Source organism: Sinohyriopsis cumingii, chromosome 10 (assembly GCF_028554795.1).
Source record: "Sinohyriopsis cumingii isolate HCF-2022 chromosome 10, ASM2855479v2, whole genome shotgun sequence".
NCBI classification, from domain to species: Eukaryota; Metazoa; Mollusca; class Bivalvia; order Unionida; family Unionidae; genus Sinohyriopsis; species Sinohyriopsis cumingii.
Genome location: NC_142970.1, coordinates 95,840,715 through 95,861,155, shown reverse-complemented (window position 1 = coordinate 95,861,155; position 20,441 = coordinate 95,840,715). Strand labels below are relative to the sequence as shown.

Sequence of the window (20,441 nt, the reverse complement as noted above, 5' to 3'; positions counted from 1 at the left end):
CAACCATTTTGCCGAAGTTTCTGAAATTCCATGTTGCATATCTTCGTAATCACGAACATTTCTCTTAAATAATTGTTTTGTCGGAATGAACTTCTTTAATGTCGCTAATTGCTCTCGTGCTAATCTGGCCGAATGAGGTTCTCCAACTGTGCTAACTTTTCGACTCATCTTATTTTCAACAATATTGTTTTATTGTGAAATAAAATTAGTATCCGCAGTCGGAATTTGCAATCACAAACAAATTTTACAATACCCCCCCCCAAAAATGCTGTTTTTTTTTATGCCTGAAAATGCACTTTGGGTTGAAATTTTGCGGATTAATTTGCGCAGGAGGCGTTATTTCTGCTTTCTGAGGCTTCTACGGATAAATGTTTGGTAGGAGGGTTAAATTTATCTGAGCCACCTGGTCTGTACGACTTCCCTGCTGCTAAAAGTCTACTAGACCAATCGAATCCCTTGAGAGTTTGAATTGTCTCAACATATATATTTATGACAAGCGTCCAAATGATCCATACTGCAACCTTCTAATATTCTGGTTGGAACCCGATACATTTAACTCACAATGAATTCAGTTACGACTCAATTACATAATTGTTTCGGGCGTCAAGTTGGGGTGGGGGTGGGGTGAGGAATTCCCGGATTTGTTTCCCCGACTTTCATCAATATTTGCAAAATTATCATTTCTCCCAACTTTTTCCCGATTTCCCGGTAGCGTGGGAATCCTGAACAACATAATATTCATCTGAGTTTTATTTACAATCCCAGTTGTAATGAACATTACGCAATTACATTGTGATCTGTAAGAATATTAAGAAATGCGCTAAATGCTGATCGATAATTTTCATCCGTCATGCACACTTTTTATATTTGATCCAAATATCCCATAAAGAAACATACTTGTGTACGCACGCTTTTTTTTGGAAGGGGGTGGTGGCTTTTTATAGAATAACTGATAAAATGTTGTGTTGCATTTTGTCTGAAAGTCGTTAAATTTTAATGACATGGTCACAATGGTTAATCCAAATGACCTTTCCTATTCGACAGAAATGCAACTGTTTATCATGTCTGCAGGAAAAATCTGAGAAAAAAGAATAATGTTTGTAGTAGTTACAATAGGCGCATTTAGTGCCGGTACTTTTCAAAGTTTATCTTATATCTCTCATTTTCGAGATCGTTCCTGTGGTCTAGTTGTTAGAGCGTCCGCCTCGGATCCGGGAGGTCTTGGGTTCGATCCCCGGCCGAGCCAAACCAAAGACTTAAAAAAAATGGTACTAACAGATGCCTCATTTGGCGCTCAGCATTAAGAACTAATGTCTACGGCAGTGCTAGACATCACTCAAAACTGTCACATTGCATACATCGTAGCGATATGGCTGAAAAACTGTTAAAGCTACATTAAAAATTCAAATCACACACAAACACCCACACACACTCTCATTTTCGAAAATCATTTGGATCGGCCTCAAGCAACCACCTAAGAAAAACGAGAAAAGTGGCCTTCAATCAGTATTTGAGTTATATTATTCCGAAGACGGGTAATTGCTAAATAAAGGTTGCACTGGGAGCAGGTGATTGCTTAATACAGGTTGCGTTGATGGCTGGTTTGTTTTTTGTAGCACTAGCTTCGAACGGTGAACCGCCGACGTACAGTGCCGGACAGTTTTAAATATTATGCAGACACTTTTGAAATGTACGTGATGTCCTAACTTACATTGCACAAACATTACATGATTTGTCCTGCTTTATCAGGATTATACAAAAGTGCTAATGCAATTAAAGATTTATCAGATCTTTATGCCACGATACAGACCATTTTTATAGTTTTGAATAGCACTCTACAATGATTATGAACAAGACAAAGACATCGATGTGAACTAATGCGTTTGCATCATGGATATTTTTAAACGTTTGACCCTGGGTCATGGGATCAGCTTAACTTGGGCTTCATCAAGGACTTAACTGCTTTCGATTATTGTTTACCTTGAAACTTTCATGAAAGGATGTCGCCAGACATGTCCGTATTTGATCATTAACGAAGGTAGGAAATTATGAGCAGTGTCAACGGAATCGTATATAAATGTCGCATTCTTTCTGCAAAATGTATGTCATATTGTAGTACAGATGATCAGATTCCGGAAGTGAGACTTACCCATGCGCAATACATCTGCTTAAATGATATTTGCATCAGTAAAGGTTTTCTGTATTGAATAAGAGGTTACAGAGGTGAGAAAACGAACGATAAGTATTTCACTCAGCACTTGAAAAATACCTTTTAATTAATTTGTTCGTTTTCGATCGGCTGACATTGTCTCAACGTGAAATTGTTGATATCGAAAGTATCCTTGCTGACAACTAAACACTACGATATATGAATAAGATATATTTAGTCACATTTTAATCCCATGTTTTTACCATAGATAAGAATATCTCTATTGTTATGTGGCCACTTGAACTGAAAGGAAATATTTTTTTCATGTGTGGCTTCTACTATTGTTGCATCACAGTAAATTAATGGCTTTATTTGTTTTCGCATATCTATGCGCGTGATAAGCAAATCATGCAAGGTATAATGCTTATTTATTAAAAGGAATTCTTTACATATTGTGACAGTTTGATCAGTAGCGCAAAAACGGGTGGAGGGGGCGATGGGGTTGGGCGTCAGAGTCTTGGTGTGAGAAAACCATGAGCGTATAAGGCCTTGGGGCACCAAAACCCCTTTGGGCCATCGTCGTCGCCCCGGGTGCTAATTACTCTTAATATGCCACTGCGTTTGACATAGAACGTTCGATGAAAAAGATGCTAGCTTTAAGCAGTTCCTATAAAGTTACGAACATTGTCATTGTTCAGTTATCATCTGTGTCGTGACGAAGATTTTATACTGAGAAAATGATAAAAGGTCCGAAAAAGTAACATATATATCACTCTTTCCGACAGGAAAAAGTAACCTATATTTATCACTATCTGACTAAGAAAGTAACCTATAGTTATCAGTCTTTACGGCAAAATCTTTGTGTTGATGCATTATTTTATCTCCCAGTGCAGTGGGAAGAAAACAATACTACCGACATGCAAACAAAGTGTAGCACGTGCAGTCTTGAGAATAACTGAGTTCAGCATTTCATGGCATGGTACACGTGAACGGTATGTTAGAGAAATGTTTATACTATTTGTTGCATAGCCGTGGTTAAATATTGATCAATATTGGACTTTTCCATTTCTCGAATTTTGTTCTCGCATTTCTGATTACATGTATACTGAAATTTCGTTTGTTGTAATTTACACAGGTACTGTTTTTGTTTATTTATTGCTCTTACACTGCTCCCGCGGCAAGCACGCACGCTAAATATTTACATTCGGCAAAAGTTGAGACAAGATTACAAATTATCTAAGTTAAAGAACTTTGCTTCGGTGAGCTTTATAAGTGAGTATTCAACTAAGACCCATAGCTTTACATGATATATGGAAGTTAAGTAGTTTTCTATCGATGTGTGTGTGTGTGTGTGTGTGTGTGTGTGTGTGTGTGTGTGTGTGTAAAAATTAAGGGAAAATATAAAACACACGATACCTTCATGAATGGTTTCCAGACAAGCAAAAGCAACGGAGTTCTCCAACCTCCAATGCACAAAAAACTGTTGTTACAAGAGTCTTCCTGACTGAGTACTATATTGATAAATGCTTAATGTTCTCCTGCATTTTACCGCTCCGGTGACCTAGTGGTTAGAGTGACCGCCCCGAAAGCGGGAGGTCGTGGGTACGAACCCCGGCCGAGTCATACCAAAGACTTATGAAAATGGTACTAACAGCTGCCTCGCTTGGTGCTCAGCATTAAGAGGTTAGTGTTAGGACTGGTCGGCCTGGTGTCAGGATAATGTGACTGGGTTTGACATCATGCTACATGTCTGTGGCATGATGCCCCAGTGCTAGACATCACTAAAAACTACCACACTGCAGACATCATAGCGATATGACTGATTTGTTTTTAAAAGCTACGTTAAAAATCCTAATCACACACTTCTCCTGCATTTTACCCTAGAAAGAGATACGGTAAAGGAGATTTCTTTTGTGATTTACATAGGTACAAGAAGAAATCACAATGTTGCAATTTTTTAGCTTCCTTGGCATAAAGCGAGCTTTCATTTTGAAAAGAAGGCCTTGTGACCCAAATTTGAAGGTTTCAGCTGCCTGTTTTACTTATGAGACATTTGATTATTTCCAACACGATGCAGTTGTTAGTAGACTAATGCACAAGTAGCAATTCTAAGAATACTTGATGGATGAATTCGTGATACTGTAGTTAGCTGTAACCTTACTGTCCACAGTTAATGAACGCGATGGGCTTCCTTTGGGTATTGGGTTTGCGATGTTTGCGAATTCAGAGATTCAAGCCTTTTGTTTTTAGGCGAAAGTAATTGGCAGTTGCTCATATCTCAAAAGTCTGAATCATTCAGATCTCGTGTGATGTCCCAACACTGAATCATTCAGATCTCGTGTGATGTCCCAACACTGAATCATTCAGATCTCGTGTGATGTCCCAACACTGAATCATTCAGATCTCGTGTGATGTCCCAACACGGAATCATTCAGATCTCGTATAATGTCCCAACACTAAATCATTCAGATCTCGTGTGATGTCCCAACACTAAATCATTCAGATCTTGTGTGATGTCCCAACACTAAATCATTCATGTGTGATGTCCCAACACTAAATCATTCAGATCTTGTATGATGTCCCAACACTAAATCATTCAGATCTTGTGTGATGTCCCAACATTAAATCATTCAGATCTTGTGTGATGTCCCAACATTAAATCATTCAGATCTTGTGTGATGTCCCAACACTAAATCATTCTGATCTCGTGAGATATTCAGACATAGAACACAATTGATTTTATTATGTATTCTCTACATTTGTTTTCCTTCAGTCCTGAAGTATGTTAAAATACCTTCAAAGATGACTTCACAGTGAAGTTCTTGTCAAAGGTTCACCTGCAGTTTTCGGACAGGCTGGACTGTAAACAAACCAGCGTACAATGGAACACAGATTTCACTTCCGGATCATCATCAATACCTTATTACTCACTGTACACTTTCGTCGAAAAACACATAGACAACCACACCATAAGCTCATATTCTAAAGAATAAACAATTGCCTTTAAATCCATACCAAGAATGCCTAAATCTAACTCTTGTATCACCACCAAAAGGAGACAGGAAAAAATGCTCTAAAAATAGACTGGAACTATATTAATAGGTACTGAACCTGAACTATTAATTGTGACCTGATTCCTGCCAGGACCAATTTTTGATGGCTAATTTTAGTCATGCTTTTATATTCGCATGCCACACCTAATTTAACTTTAAACATTAAGTTTTTGGGAATTTCCTTGCAAACAGGACATGTGACAGATATCAGAAAGTGTGTAATGCTGGTGTTCCACAGGGTGCAAGTTGTGGTCCAAGTGTTCTTGAGAAACCAACACTAAATTTGCTATATCTTCCTTAATTGTAGGAATTTTTCAATGCAGTAAAAACCTAATTGTAATGCTTGACAAGGCTGTCTGAAAATGTTTGAAATCTAAAAATATTGATACATTTAATTTTTATGGAAATTTAAATAAACATTTAAATTTTTTAAATTTTTTTGTTAAAAAATTGAATTTTCATGCAAGTTATAAAATTGAATTTGATACATTTTAGACAACAAAGTTGACTAATTAATGGTAGTTAAAACAAATGGTAGTTTGGGTCTGTACAACTGATAACATTTTTCTTAGGGGTAGTGAAGCATGATAGCTCACATTGATTTTGGCAGCAAATTGTAATATGTTTGTCCAGATGCATATAGGTGTACACACTAAAGAAACAGTGACAGGCATTATGTCCACATTTATTGTGTCATATACTTAGGCGGTTGTTTGTATAACTAACAGCGCACTCAAATTTAATGTTTGATGGAACCACTACCATGTTTTATAGCAATAATGCAATCCATTTCAATGTCGATAACTACAAATGGCGACTATGTGATAGGAAAATACAACTTCAGGGAGGCTCTAACTTGCTGATCAATGGTGCCAATCTCTCTTATGAAGACCTAAGCCATGTATTTGAGGTGCTGTATATCAGTGTACTGATATGAACTAATCTTGGTCACTTATGGCAGTACACTGCACATGTCCTTATGAAACCTTGCTATCACCACCGGACTACCAAAGAGCTTCCAAACTGATCCAACTCTAACACTTTGTTCCAGATACCAGGTTAGACCTGAAAAGATAACATATTTCGCTTAATTCTAGAAAACATTAAGATGCAGGTAAATGAAGTTAAAATGTGTTGGATATGGTGATTTCAAAATAACATTATTGTTGCAAACATGGGGGAAAATAGTGAACTTGACAGAGTGACACTCAGAAACATGAAGCAATGGGCATATATTAAAGTGATAAATGCATCCTAAAAATATGAGGTTTCTAGAAGCATATTTAAACATTTACAGTTTAGATAACTAATCAGGTAGAGTATGTATCATAAAGTTTAAGGCAATGTTGGGGCGGTGAGGTTTGATCATTGGTGCAAACATTAGTACATACCATTACACAGGAAAGTCAAGTGACAATGTACTAAATTAAAATATATTACTATAAGCAATCTTATTCATGAGGAAAATAACAATTTTGAATTTTGCAAGTGAATACAGCCAAAATGTGGTCCAACAGATCAATTATAGGTACCAATAGATCCTATATCATCAACTAAATGTGAAATTCTAATCCCAAAAACTTGTAAACAAGGATGGACATTTGCATATGTGGGCTATATACAATGTACTTGTTAAAATCACGGGCAAACATAATTTAAATGATCTGTTTGAACATTTTTAGTGTATTTTAAGAGTGTTGGTTACCAGTTACTAAGCTCAATGATGCAATGGAACCAGATATCAGTTGATGCTACAATATTGCACTCTGTCAAAGTACTAAATTGAAATATGTTATCATACATAAACATAAGCATATTCGTGAGGAAAATAACATTTTGGGATATTTTCAGTGCACACAGCCATAAATGTACCTTACAGATTCACTATAGGTACAATGTCAGCCTATATGATGTACTGAATGTGAACTTTTGATCCCAAACATTCTAAAATGGATGGATATTTGTACATGTGGGATATGTAACCATGTACAAAGTTAAATTCAAATAATTTGTTTGAATGCTTCTTATGTAATCTTTAGAGTGTCAGTTAACAAACATTATTAGTAATTAATAATGCATAAAGCAATATGGATCGTTAGAATTCCCATACCATCGTATAGGCCACAACGCCGCACTACACCAATCAATATCTTAACCAAACTGAACAATAAAATGGAATGCATTTTGTGTTCAACTTACATCATTTTGCTGTTTTCTTACAAGCAAGGGTAAATATACCTGGGGAAAGTATATTTTATCCATCTGACCTGTATTTCATTCTCTGACAGCTTAAAATGATTTAGTAGAGAACTTGAGTAGGTTCTAGTATAAAGTTTTCATCTCTGTCCTCTCACTAAATACTTTACAACTATGTTTATAAACAATTACTGAAAGCTATACTAGCAGATATGTGTTACTCAGGAAGTGACCCCATCATAAACACATAAATTAACTGCTAGGATCCCTAATAAATAGTTTGAATGACCTAAAGGCACAATACAAAATAGAATTTTGTCTTCATGTATTTTAAATGAGAAAAGATATTTTCTCTGACAAAATTTGACAAATATCTATCATTGGAGCTTGTATATGGTGTGCAGGAATATATATATATGGTGATATCATTTAATAGAATTCCCAATAAATATTATATATGTGCATTTATGGGGAGGGTGTATTTTTTATATATTTTTTAAAATTTCATTTAAATTTTTAAAATAAAAATGATTTTTTATTTTTAATTTTTATTCTTATATTTTCAAAGCCAATAAACATAACATATTAAAAATTTCATGTGTTTATCAATAATAATAAAGATTGTATACCCATTTAAACATAGAACACAATTTTACTCTATATTCTCTACATTTGTTTCTTAGTACTGAACTTTCCACCGTGTTACAATCAATACAAATCATATGTTAATCTAAACTACCTTCAAAGATGACTTCACGGTGAAGTTCAGGTCAAAGGTTCACCTGCAATGTTTGAAAGGTTGGACTGTAAACAAACCAGCGTGCAATGGAACACAGATTTTTCACTTCCGGATCATCATCAGTACCTTATTACTCACTGTACACTGTTGCCGAAACACACACACACACACAACCACACCATAAGCTCTTATTCTAAAGTATAAACAATTGTCTTTAAATCCATACCAAGAATGCCTAAATCTAATTCTTGTATGACCACCAAAAGGAGACGGGAAAAAAATGTTATAAAAAGTAGACTAGGACTTCTTTCGTGGGTACTGAACCGGAACTATTAATTGTGACCTGATTCCATTCATACTGGCAAATATTCAGATCTCGTGTGATACACATGCTGGAAATCATTGAGATTTCATGTGATCTTCCTTCTGTAAATGATTCTTATTTCTGTACTTACTTACGAGGCACCGTAGCGGACAAAGAGCTGGTCCAGTGAGAAAGATGCAGTTGAAATTTCGATGTCGTATGTCGAGAAATCAAGTATCACGTGTTGGATCATATTAAGATAAAGAATTTTTGCTACAACACGAGAAATTTTAATTATCGACACGACATTATATTTTCAACGGCAACGTTCTTGGGGGGGGGGGGGGGGCTCGAGTGGCCGAGTGGTCTAAAGCGCTCTCCGTCATGGATCACTGCCATCTCACCACTGTCTGCATAGGTTCGAGTCTTGAGAAAGCTTGCCAGTAGCTTCTCGTGGGTCGGTGGTTCTTTCTGGGGTTTTCCCGGGTTCATCCTCCACCATTAATACTGGCCGCCATGTATAGTCTATCTTGTGCTGAAAAATGGCGTTAAACCTTATAACGACAAAAACAACAGCAACGTTCTGATTGGACCAGCTTTTGTCCGCTACGGCGCCTCATACTTAATCCCAGACAACATGATTATGCAGTTTACGTTCATGCTACCTTCGTTCGGACAACAGCTGTCTTCGCTATTAATACTAAATAGCTACATGTGTTATATAACATGTCCTTTGTAAAGAAACGTTTACATGCATAAATAGGATACTGGCTTTAGTACAGATATCAGTGGTGGATTTACCATTAGGCACTAAAGTATGAAAATATAGCTCTATTAAAAAAAAGTATTTATTTTGTATGGTCAAGTTAAATTTTGCTATTATTTAAATGTGTAAAGGTCCTAAAGGTTCTGCTTTTAAGGTTTCATTTTGACCAGGGGAACGGAGAGGGTAACTCTGACAAGTGTCTAAGGTCGGCAAAATCATAAATCTGTCACAACCTTATGCTGGATTAAATGGACGAATGAATGACGTGTGAATATTTCATGTTCGGATTTTCTACTTCTTTGCGGAGATGTATGTGTGTGTGTGTGTGTGTGAGAGAGAGAGAGAGAGAGAGAGAGAGAGAATTACCTTATGTCCACCTGTCTCATCATGTCAGTCACGTATTTTATTTCCGCTCAATAATGTTTGAAAGACTCGATGGATTTAATTCCAAATTAGTGAATGAGGCATTACAGTCAGAAAACCTAGACCAGGTTAAATTTTCATCATTTCAAATAATGAAAATCTAACTAAAACAATTCAAAGTAACAGAGCAAAACATTCCCTTTCATTTACCATTTCAGTGACCACTTCTTTAAAAAAGAATCCTGTGAGTCAGTCTGGAGAGACTAGATTTTGAAATACAGGAGTTGCATATGCATGAATGGGATTGAGTTGCATCCTCTTTTCATCCTCGTTTAAAAATTCTGACTCTCAACCTCAACACACAACAACAACAAAATTAACGTTCATGATTGATGAAACGGAAGTGTCGTGATTATGTGTGTGTGTGTGTGATTTTGGATTTTGAACGTAGATTTAACAATTTTTCAGTCATATCGCTACGTTGTCTGCAGTGTGGCAGTTTACTGTGATGTCTAGTACTGGGGCACCATGCCGCAGACATGTAGCATTATGTCCCACCCAGTCACATTATCCTAACACCAGGCCGACTAGTCATAACACTAACCGCTTAATGCTGAGCGCCAAGTACCATTTTTATAAGTCCTTGGTATGACTCAGCTGAGGTTCGAACCCACGACCTCTCGCATCCAATGAGGACGCTCTAATCACTCAAGCTACCAGAGCGGTCTTTATTTCATTAAGATTAAATGTCCGATGCACCATTATATATATATATATATATATATATATATATATATATATATATATATATATATATATATATACCTCAAAGAGGATGTTTACTTTATTACCAAAATGACACTACATATGTCTCACGCGAAGCTACTAAGGTGCTTGTGAGAATTGTGAGAAACTTCAATCATGTGTTGACAGAGACTCAACAATTTATAAGAAAGGATGGAACTGTTCGTAGCACTAATAACAGAGAAGAAAGTAAAATACAGGACGCAGAATATGTGATGAAACAAACCACTCTGGCTACCAATGCCGCCATGGCTGTGATGAAACTAGCCACTCTGGCTATCAATGTCACCACGACTATGATGAAATTAACGACTCTGGCTATCAATCTCACCACGATTATGATGAAACTAACCACTCTGGCTATCAATCTCACCACGACTATAATGAAACTAGCCACTCTGGCAACCAATGTCACCAAGACTATGATGAAACTAACCACTCTGGCTATCAATCTCACCACGACTATGATGAAACTAACCACTCTGGCTACCAATGTCATCATGACAGGAACTTTAGTTGTTGGATCTTCCATTTAATTGGGCCGTATGTCAACTCTTCATTATAACAATCGATATTTGGGGTTTGGCATGATAACGATGGCAACAAAATGAACGCATTTCTCTGTTGGTGGTGACATCTTCCTACTCTGGCACGAGTTAATGAATCTCACTGAAAGAATTATGCTGTGCCTGACACTTTCTTGTTAAGCGGCATACAGATTGATTGAGCTACCCATACATCACCATCTTCTACTGAAATCAGTTCACATACTACCATTTCATATTTGGCATTTTGTGAGCAAATGTGTGTGTGTGATTTAGATTTTTAACGTAGCTTTAAAAATAATTCAGCCATATCGCCACGATGTCTGCAGTGTGGCAGTTTATAGTGAGGTCTAGCAATGGGGAATCATGCCACAAACATGCAGCATCATGTCCCACTTACTCACACAATCCTGACACCAGGCCGACTAGTCATAATACTAATCTCTTAATGCTGAGTGCCTAAAGAGGCAGCTGCTAGTACCATTTTTATAAGTCTTTGGTATGACTCGACCGGGGCGCGAACCAACGACCTTCCGCATCCGAGGTGAACGCGCTAACCATGTAGACCACCGGAACGGTGGGAGCACATGTGATGTTAGTCCGAGTTTCCTCTGATCCTTGCCACCCATTTTCGATATTTGGACATTTATGTTGGCGTCTAGGGTCAGAGTCCATTCCTTATCGCAAAAGTTGGAATTCGCCGACACCATTTGGTGTCGGCATGGGGTAGCCGCTTGCTGGCCGGCCCAGCAAACTTGATCGACCTTCCATCAAAATATACCTGCATGAAATTAATAGTAATATGATTTTTTTCTCTCAGAAATTGCGATCATGGCATTCGTTGGCCTAGTGGTTAGAGCGTCCGCCTAGAATGCGGGAGGTCGTGGGTTCGATCACAAAATGGTACTAACAGCTGCCTTGCTTGGCCCTCAGCATTAAGAGGTTCTTGTAAGGACTGGTCGACTTGGTGTCACGATAATGTGACTGGGTGGGACATCATGCTACATGTCTGCGGCATGATGCCCCAGTGCTAGACCTCACTATAAACCGTCACACTGCAGACATCGTAGCGATATGACTGAAAATTTGTTAAAGCTACGTTAAAAATCCTACGTTACGTTATGTCTTTATCCCGCTGACAAACGAGACGAAATTTGACCTGGATCTGGCCATTTTCATTCTTAGTCACGTGACTACACAACTCTCGCAACCTACATGTCCATGACATCGGAGGTCATATAGTCACATAATATCAACAATACACCATTCCTAGTGTTGCTGTAGGAAAACAAATCGAACATATAAATGAAAGTCACGTAATTTGTATAGAAAAATGGAGACAAAATTCTCTAAATATTTATTGTGAGAAAAATGACCGAAAATCTCTAAATGTTGCAGCAATTTGAAGAAAACCAGATTCACTACGCAAAGAGCACATGTCGATGTGGTAGTCACGTGACACCAACAAAAAACATCGCTGACACGTGCTCGGTACTTCTCAAAAATGGTTGTCTCCACCCTGCTGTGATACTGACAGGTTTCTGGTCGTTGTTCTCAGAATAAATATGTTGAGAATTAAGTGTGCATTATATTTGTTTACAAACATTAAGTGACTTCTATATAATATGTCCACATTATATGTACAACAACTTTTGAAATTTGTTTATTGTCGATATCACGTGACAATATGACCTTTGATGTCATTGACATGTAGGTTGCGAGATTTGTATAGTCCTGTGACTCGGAATGCAAATGGCCAGATCCAGGTCAAATTTCAGCAACCACGTACTTTCGTCTCGTCTGTCAGCGAATTAAAGACATAACGAATGCTATGTTCACGATTTTTTAGAGAATAAATCATATTCCTATCGATTTCATGCAGGTATATATCGACGAAACGTCGTTTACGTTTGCTGGGCCGGCTAGTAAGTGGCTACCCCATACCGACACTGAATGGTGTCGGCGAATTCCAACTTTTCGATAAGGAATGGACTTTGACCCTACACCCCAACATAAATGTCCAAATGTCAAAAATGGGGTGACAAGGGTGAGAGGAAACTCGGACTAATAGGATTTAATATTAGATCACAGACTTGCACCAACTCAAAACCAATACCTAGAGCAGTGTTTTTTTCTTCTTCCATTTCCAGCCTAATTTAGGTTTTGTCGAATGGAGCTACATCTCAGAGGAATACAATATTGTTTTTCTTATTTGACCTTCTTTTACAGACAGTCTAAAACCACGACAGTATTCCTGACAATCAAGTCAAGTGGAAATAAAATCCAAATTTGCAAGCAGTTTCAATCAGACGTGTTCATTTTAAAAGTATGTCAACAACCGATATGGCAAAATAGTAACGCTTTGTGTGCCTCGACTTTTGCAGACGAGTCGGACTTTATAATGCTTTCAGTGCTCCCATTAAAAATACCCGCTTTTGCATTATAATTTGGTACCAGTCATGGAGAATAAATGCTTTTTGAACAGTCGCGTTAAACATAACGATCTCTGACAGAAAATGTCCATTCATGTCATCTGTTTTATACCTTTAGAACAGAAACTACATATCTATTTCTGACAGAATGTCGATTGACCTTGTTACATACATACATACATACATACATACATACATACATACATATAATGTCCCTCACCAGCTGCTCATTCTCGACCCATGTGGACTCGTTTTCCCTCCTTTTTTCATTCCACCAGTCTCTGATATTGTCTTAGGCTTTTCAGTATGGAGGTATTTTGTTGTGGACGAAGTTTGCGTTTGTTTACAAAGTTTCTTTACCGATTTCTTACAGGGTATTGAGAGAGAGAGAGAGATTGCAAACTAATATTTCATCATTACGATTATTATCTTAATCAGCAGCTTTTTTTTCGTGGAAATTAAAATCTCAGTTTGTTATTTTTGTTCTATCGTACTTTGCTTGTAGTGAGACCACGGTCCGGACATTAGTCTGTACGTTTGAAATTAGAGGATGCTATTGTATACATTTAAGGATGTACTACTGCCCCGATTGTCTGTGATAAAACGTGGGCTCATTACGATGCTGAGTAATCTTATCTTGAAGTAGATAGATAAGCTTTGCGTTTAACAGCATGTTTATTCATCCGTATTTATTCATCTAATTTATTCACCTCTTATGAATAATTCCATTTGAATTACAGATTCAAATGTACTGATATGATAAACGGACGTAAGAAGGGTGACTGAATTTTAAATCAGCCAGTGAATATGGATATTAATTCAAAACATTTGTTGGATAATGACCCCGGCTTCACCTTTCATCGCGCATTTAATAATAATGCTGGGGTATACCAGATATCAGCGTGTATTTTAGAAACTTGCCGGTTCAATGATTTGCCACTGGGCCACTGGGGTCAACGTTGTGCAAGAGTAGAGCAAATTAAAAGTTATCTGTATTACAACCAAGCAAATGTGGGTAGCGAAAATACGTAAATATTTCCTGTATTCATACGAATTTAGATAATATTTTAGTCCACTCGAGTTTAAGGAAGTGAATACTAGAGTAGGAACTTGAGGAAAATATATTTTGTCCACTTTAGGCAACCTATAACTGTCCCTATAAGGAACAAAACTAAAACTGGTATTAAGTATGCAACTTAAAGTTATAAAAAGCAGACACGAATGGTGGCTAAAAAGAGATAAACAACAATAATGTTGAGGATTGAAACACGATTAATTTGTACGAGTACTTCCGAAATTGTCGACGCATGTTTGAAAACGTTATTTCCTGCTATATGACTCACCGTCCAGTTGTACAGATATTTATTATAAGGAAAATAATGGTAATAATGGAAAGGAATATATCAGAATATATGTTTTAGACGGTTTAGCGGTTATACATACCCTCAGTATATCCGTCAGTCCGTCCGTTTGTCAGTACATCCATCATATGAATTAAACCACTAAACGTGGTACATAGATTGCAAAATGATATTTATGGAAAACGTTATTATTATTCATGACTCTGGGATGCTTTTAATTGTATCAGAGTCAAGATTTTAATATTTTCTCTTTATTTTCCAAAGTTAGTGGTGGGACAATGGAGCAGGTCGAAACACTTTGCAGAGGCACAACTCCTTTTGCCGCTAATTTGTTGTTTTTCGCGTATTTTAAGTGATACAGTAAAAGCAAATGTTTAGAATTATCAACTGAGGACATATTTTACCTTTTAACGTGAACATAAAAATTGATAATGGCGTCAGCTGAACGTGACCTTTTTGTTAAATTAGATTAACATGAAATAATTCTCAAGACATGCGCAGTCTCTTTCTGAAAATTGGAAAATTTGTCTTAATGTAAAAAACTCGAACAAAATAGAAGCAAAAGCAAAAACAAACCAGACAGAAAGAAACAATATGCGAAAGAAAATTGATTCGTAGAGTTTGACAGTGGATATACTGAAATCTGGATAATAGCAACATAATTTTTTTGTTGTGGGGGGTATTCTGAAAGCATGGAAACATTTGTTATATGTAACCACATTTACCGAAGAAAAATACTGTCCACTAAAATACAGATGAATAGAGCGATCAGAGTGAATAATAAATCAATATCTTGTAGGGGAAGGAAATATATCAATGGCACATTTTATAACTTGACTAAAAAAAATCCTACATGAAAACATACAAGACCAATGCAAATAAGTTTATACATCAAGGAATTATTAATGCCATTAGAACAAACTGCAGACTTTAGAAACGTCAAACCTGAATTTTCTCTAATTTTTAGTCTTAAAGTTGCAAACTTAAGGCAGAGAGAGGACCCAGTGATCATTCATAAAATATGAACGAAATCGAGCAAAAGCGCAAGCCGTTATACAAAATGGGAAAGTATTACAGGGTTTAGACATTAATGCAAATGAATGGCAGTGAATTTATCCCCAAACGTATTAGCAGAAATACCAGGCTTCTTTGGTTTCAGACCGCTTCAGTGGCCTAGGTGGTTAGAGCGTCCGCCTCGGATGCGGGAGGTTGCTGGTTTGAACCCCGGCCGAATCACACCAAAGATTTATATAAATGGTACTAGCAACTGCCTCTTGGCGCTCAGCATTATACGGTTAGTGTTAGGACTGGTCGGCCTGGTGTCAGGATAATGTGACTGGGTGGGACAAAATGCTACATGTCTGCGGCATGATGCCCCAGTGCTAGACATCACAATAAACTGCCACACTGCAGGCATTGTAGCGATATGACTACAATTGTTAAAGCTACGTTAAAAATCTAAATCACACACACACACACACTTATTTTTGTTTCAGTTAAGTATATACATAGGATTCTGACAACAAAGTCTTTCTTATAAGTAACCGAGATAATTGATAACAAATATATTTTCGTAAATCGGTCCCGTAAGTCACGCAGCTTTTGTTTTGGAAATGGGAGTACAACATTTATAGGGAACAAGTCATGGATTGGATTGGTTCAAAAGTTGAAAATATTATGGTATTTTAACAGACCATTTTATCAGGATATTTATTCTAGACAATATAATGCGAACAACTTGACTATATTTCATTTTTACGACATTTTACATAAAGAAAATAAAATTAGGAAATTTGCATATGAGGGGATTTGTCCAATTTATTAAATGCTATTAAAATATTGAAAAATTATGCCGCTTATATTGGTAATAAGAAAGTCGATTTTAAGAATATCTGGTGAGTATGGAAAACATTATTATTGGCTGAATTAATGACTATTTTAAAAAATCATGTATCAACATTTGCCCAAAAATGTATTACATGAGTTTGGCATATAATATGGTAAATAACGTCTTTCAACTGGTACCTCTCTCACTTTCCTTTTTTGTATCTCTTTCTTTTTATTAAACCCCAGACTTTAGTTGTAACTCTATTTTGCTTTATGTTTTCGATTTTTATTTAGAATTACATTTAAGGAAAATTGTTGAATATATATTTATTTGTATAAGTTGTTAATTATAGATAATTGACAATTATTGCAAAATGACGTATCTAATATTTCCCAACCTTGACATAACTGTTTGTCTGCTTACCCCCCATTAAAAAAAACAAAAAAACAAGACGTTGTCTCTATCTAATCGATTGTCTGTCTGTCTGCTTTCGTAAGCCGTAAGAGCAGTTATGCAAAAGCTAAGCGTGAATAAGAGAAGAGGATGTCAACTGGCAAAACGTTAATTAACGGGAATTTCCGATCGCACAGTTTCAACATATTGACTTTTCCGAAATCAACAGTTTCAATATCTAAGCTCCTCCTCCCACCCCCTTTGTATGTTTAGTTCTTTTAATTATTTGTACGTGTAGTCGCCTTAATTGATTAAATATAATCCCACTCTTACAAAACCACGACTCGACCCTTCATAACATTACACCTACAAAAATCGTAACATACCGGAGTCCACGAGTGTTGGCAGGTGTAACAATAATTGCCGACAGGTGAGTTCAAGGTAATGTAGATACTATTGTTGCAATGGGAACGTTTCTAGGTTGCCAGCTTATAAAAATCTGGGATATTAGAATTAAACTGAAATTTTAATCTATTTAGAAAAGTGAGAGATATATGGGGAGAAACTGTAAATGAGAATGCAATATAAATAAAACATCTACTTCAACGCCGTTATACGTATCATATACTCTTTATCATGTAAATGGGACAAAACTCTGCGAGAACCTTAGACACCTTGACACACACACACACATACACACACACACACACACACACACACACACACACACACATATATCGAGGAGTCTTAGGCTATCGGAATTACAGTCCAATGGCATCATCACCTGTCTTTGCGTGAGTTCAAATCTCAGGTTCGGGCATCGTGGGTGAGCAAGCTTACCGCTAGCTTCCAGACAGTCGGTGATTCCGGAATTCTTCGTCCACCAGATATGCTGGACGCTATGTATAAGTTTGTTAATCACAAAACATCCAACCAACCCTGCACAATGAATCCGCCTCCCGATAAACACTGACCACTCCCTAAAGTTTAGACTGAATGATTATGTTGTTAATGTTTTGGAGTAGCGATTTTCGGGCCGCTGATATGCATGTTTGATATACTCGAAACACTTGTTTTAAATTTATCGGCAGCAACAAAAAAAAAAAATGCACTAATTAGAAAACGAAATTAGTGATACCCATAAGACACGACAAAATGATTCCTATGATGACGGCAACGATAACAGTCAGCAGCAGTATCACCGTAATTATCGTCCTTTTATCTTAATTACAATATCATCATCATCGACAATATAAACGGTAGTAATATCAACCATATATAAATTAGTATATAAGCCAACAGTGTCAATATCTCTCGAAAACTGACGTAAAAACACATGACCAGAAATCAGTTTCTAAAATGAAACTACGGCTCTGAAGTTCGTGGTATTTTTTAACATTTCTCCTTTTGGGCGTTTACTCGCCTTGTTGTTGTTGTTGTTGTTGTAGGGTTTAACGCCATTTTTCAGCACAAGATAGGCTATACACGGCGGCCAGTATAATTGGTGGAGGAAGAATCCTGGAAAACCCTACTCGCCTTGTTCCTAGTTATGTACAACAATAACGGCTGCTCCCCTAGGTATGTGATTTTGTTTTACAAGATACGGAAGCAGGTGAAAATCTTCCATACGCATGCGCAATTTGTCATCTGCCGTTGACTAACTGTAATACAAACATGGATATTTCTATTTGAACAGGTCGAGATGGGGACCAGAAGGGAAACCGGCTCCCTAGAGCAGTGTCTGGGAAGCATAAAGGATTCACAGGTTAGTGAAAAATGTGTTATATACTAGTATAACTGCACGCGCTACTGTTGACATGAGTAGGGACCGGCTTGTTATTATTTCGCGGGTGGGTCTTTGCGGCGTCACGGTAGAGTAGCTGCTTCTTTCCTTGAATGGAGTTGTGTACTTAATGTTAAAAATAATGTTTAAGAGTATGTTTCAAATTCATGTGTTGCGTTATTTTTTAACTTAATTTAGCTGATCGTTGAACAGTTTGAACGTGTCAGTATCATGCTGGGGCTACTTTTTGTTGTGGCCTGTGGTCATACTTAAATAGGACAGATCGAAAATGGAGTCAACCGTCTTCAGTCAAACATACAGCTCGATCAAGACGGTTATGCGACTAACATGACTTTATTCCAACCCTTCATCACATAATGTCTTCCGTGGTAAGATAAGTATTGCTCAAAATTTTGCTTGTTTTCATTCATCATACACCTTTGTTGACACGTACTACGTCAATCAAAAAGTACACCTGGCGATGTTGATACATTGAAGTACATGTACGACCGACAGGTGATGTCATATGTGTACATGTTGGTACTGTATACCTACGAATTATCGTCTCATCTACATGGTATGGTATGTTCAACCACCATGTACATATACAGTGCACGTGTGTGTGTGTGTGTGTGAGAGAGAGAGAGAGAGAGAGAGAGAGAGAGAGAGAGAGAGAGAGAGAGAGTATAATTTTTATAACGGAGTGAAATAGGGCCATTCCCAAATTTGTTAGCTTATTCACTGGAAATATCTAACTAAATGTTTGTTTCAGATAATGCTGTATCTTCTGGGAAGGAGGGTAACTACGAATCGTTCTTTTCACCGTTCAAATGACCATCAAATATCCATTTCCCTATACATCTTAGAATATTATGACCCCACCCCCGGCTAACACGCAGCCTTTCATTCAGATGTCCAGAAAGCATCTATTTCAATTTCAAACGGGAGCTGATAAAGATTGCAAGAGTTTGATTTATCCCTTTGTCCGCAGGACCTACCTATGGAAGGGTTGACATACGGGGAAAATATAACGTTACATGCATTTTAGATGTTAGGTTGGAATTCCTGCATCTCTAGCTGTTAGAACAGTGTAGTTTATGTTTACGAAATTATGATAACACTGTGGGGATATGTGAGCTTATATCGAGTGACGAGAACAAGAGATTATGTTTAATTTCACTTGGTTGGATCAATTGACCGAAGTCTGTTTGTTAAACTAAGAATATTTGCGAATCGGTATATGTTATTCTTAAAGAAGAAAGCCATCTCTCCCCCGTATTTTCCCCTACCCCGGAAAGTTGTAAAATAAAAATAACTGATAGCTTCTCCAACTCGTATTCGATGATGCCAGCTTTTTTCAAAAAAATCCCCCTCCATATTATTTATTTCTTGTTCTTTGTCATATTTGAAATCATTCGTTAATAGTTAATTGTATATAATTATGTTGGTTTTATGAAAATAATCGTATGATTGTTTAATGAATTGTCCCGATGTTCGACATCATTACCTAATTGATTCGGCCTGCTGCGTCACTTCAAACCATTATTTGTAACGTTAGCCATCTGGATCTGAATCATCGATTGTTTTGTTTTAATCTCTATACATATCTGTTGATGTTTGAAGCTAATGCTGTCCTCGGCTCGAAATAGTCGCACGTGTCGTGTTTATATATGCTTTAGTATCCTGAGGCTTTTTAACCACATTTTATTATGAAGCGTAATATAA

At 37.0% G+C, this 20,441-nt stretch overlaps 1 protein-coding gene across 5 annotated transcripts in view; it reads left to right on the top strand.

Moving 5' to 3' along the window:
• The window catches only part of LOC149790609 (microtubule-actin cross-linking factor 1, isoforms 6/7-like), a 376,630-nt gene that overhangs the window by 44,769 nt on the left and 311,420 nt on the right, over positions 1-20,441 (top strand). For all 5 annotated transcript variants that reach the window (XM_089972718.1, XM_089972715.1, XM_089972716.1 and 2 more), the window contains exon 2: positions 18,630-18,698. In XM_089972718.1, the coding sequence (XP_089828844.1) occupies positions 18,636-18,698 (63 nt within the window). In that variant the 5' untranslated portion in view covers positions 18,630-18,635. The remainder of the gene's footprint in view (positions 1-18,629; positions 18,699-20,441) is intronic.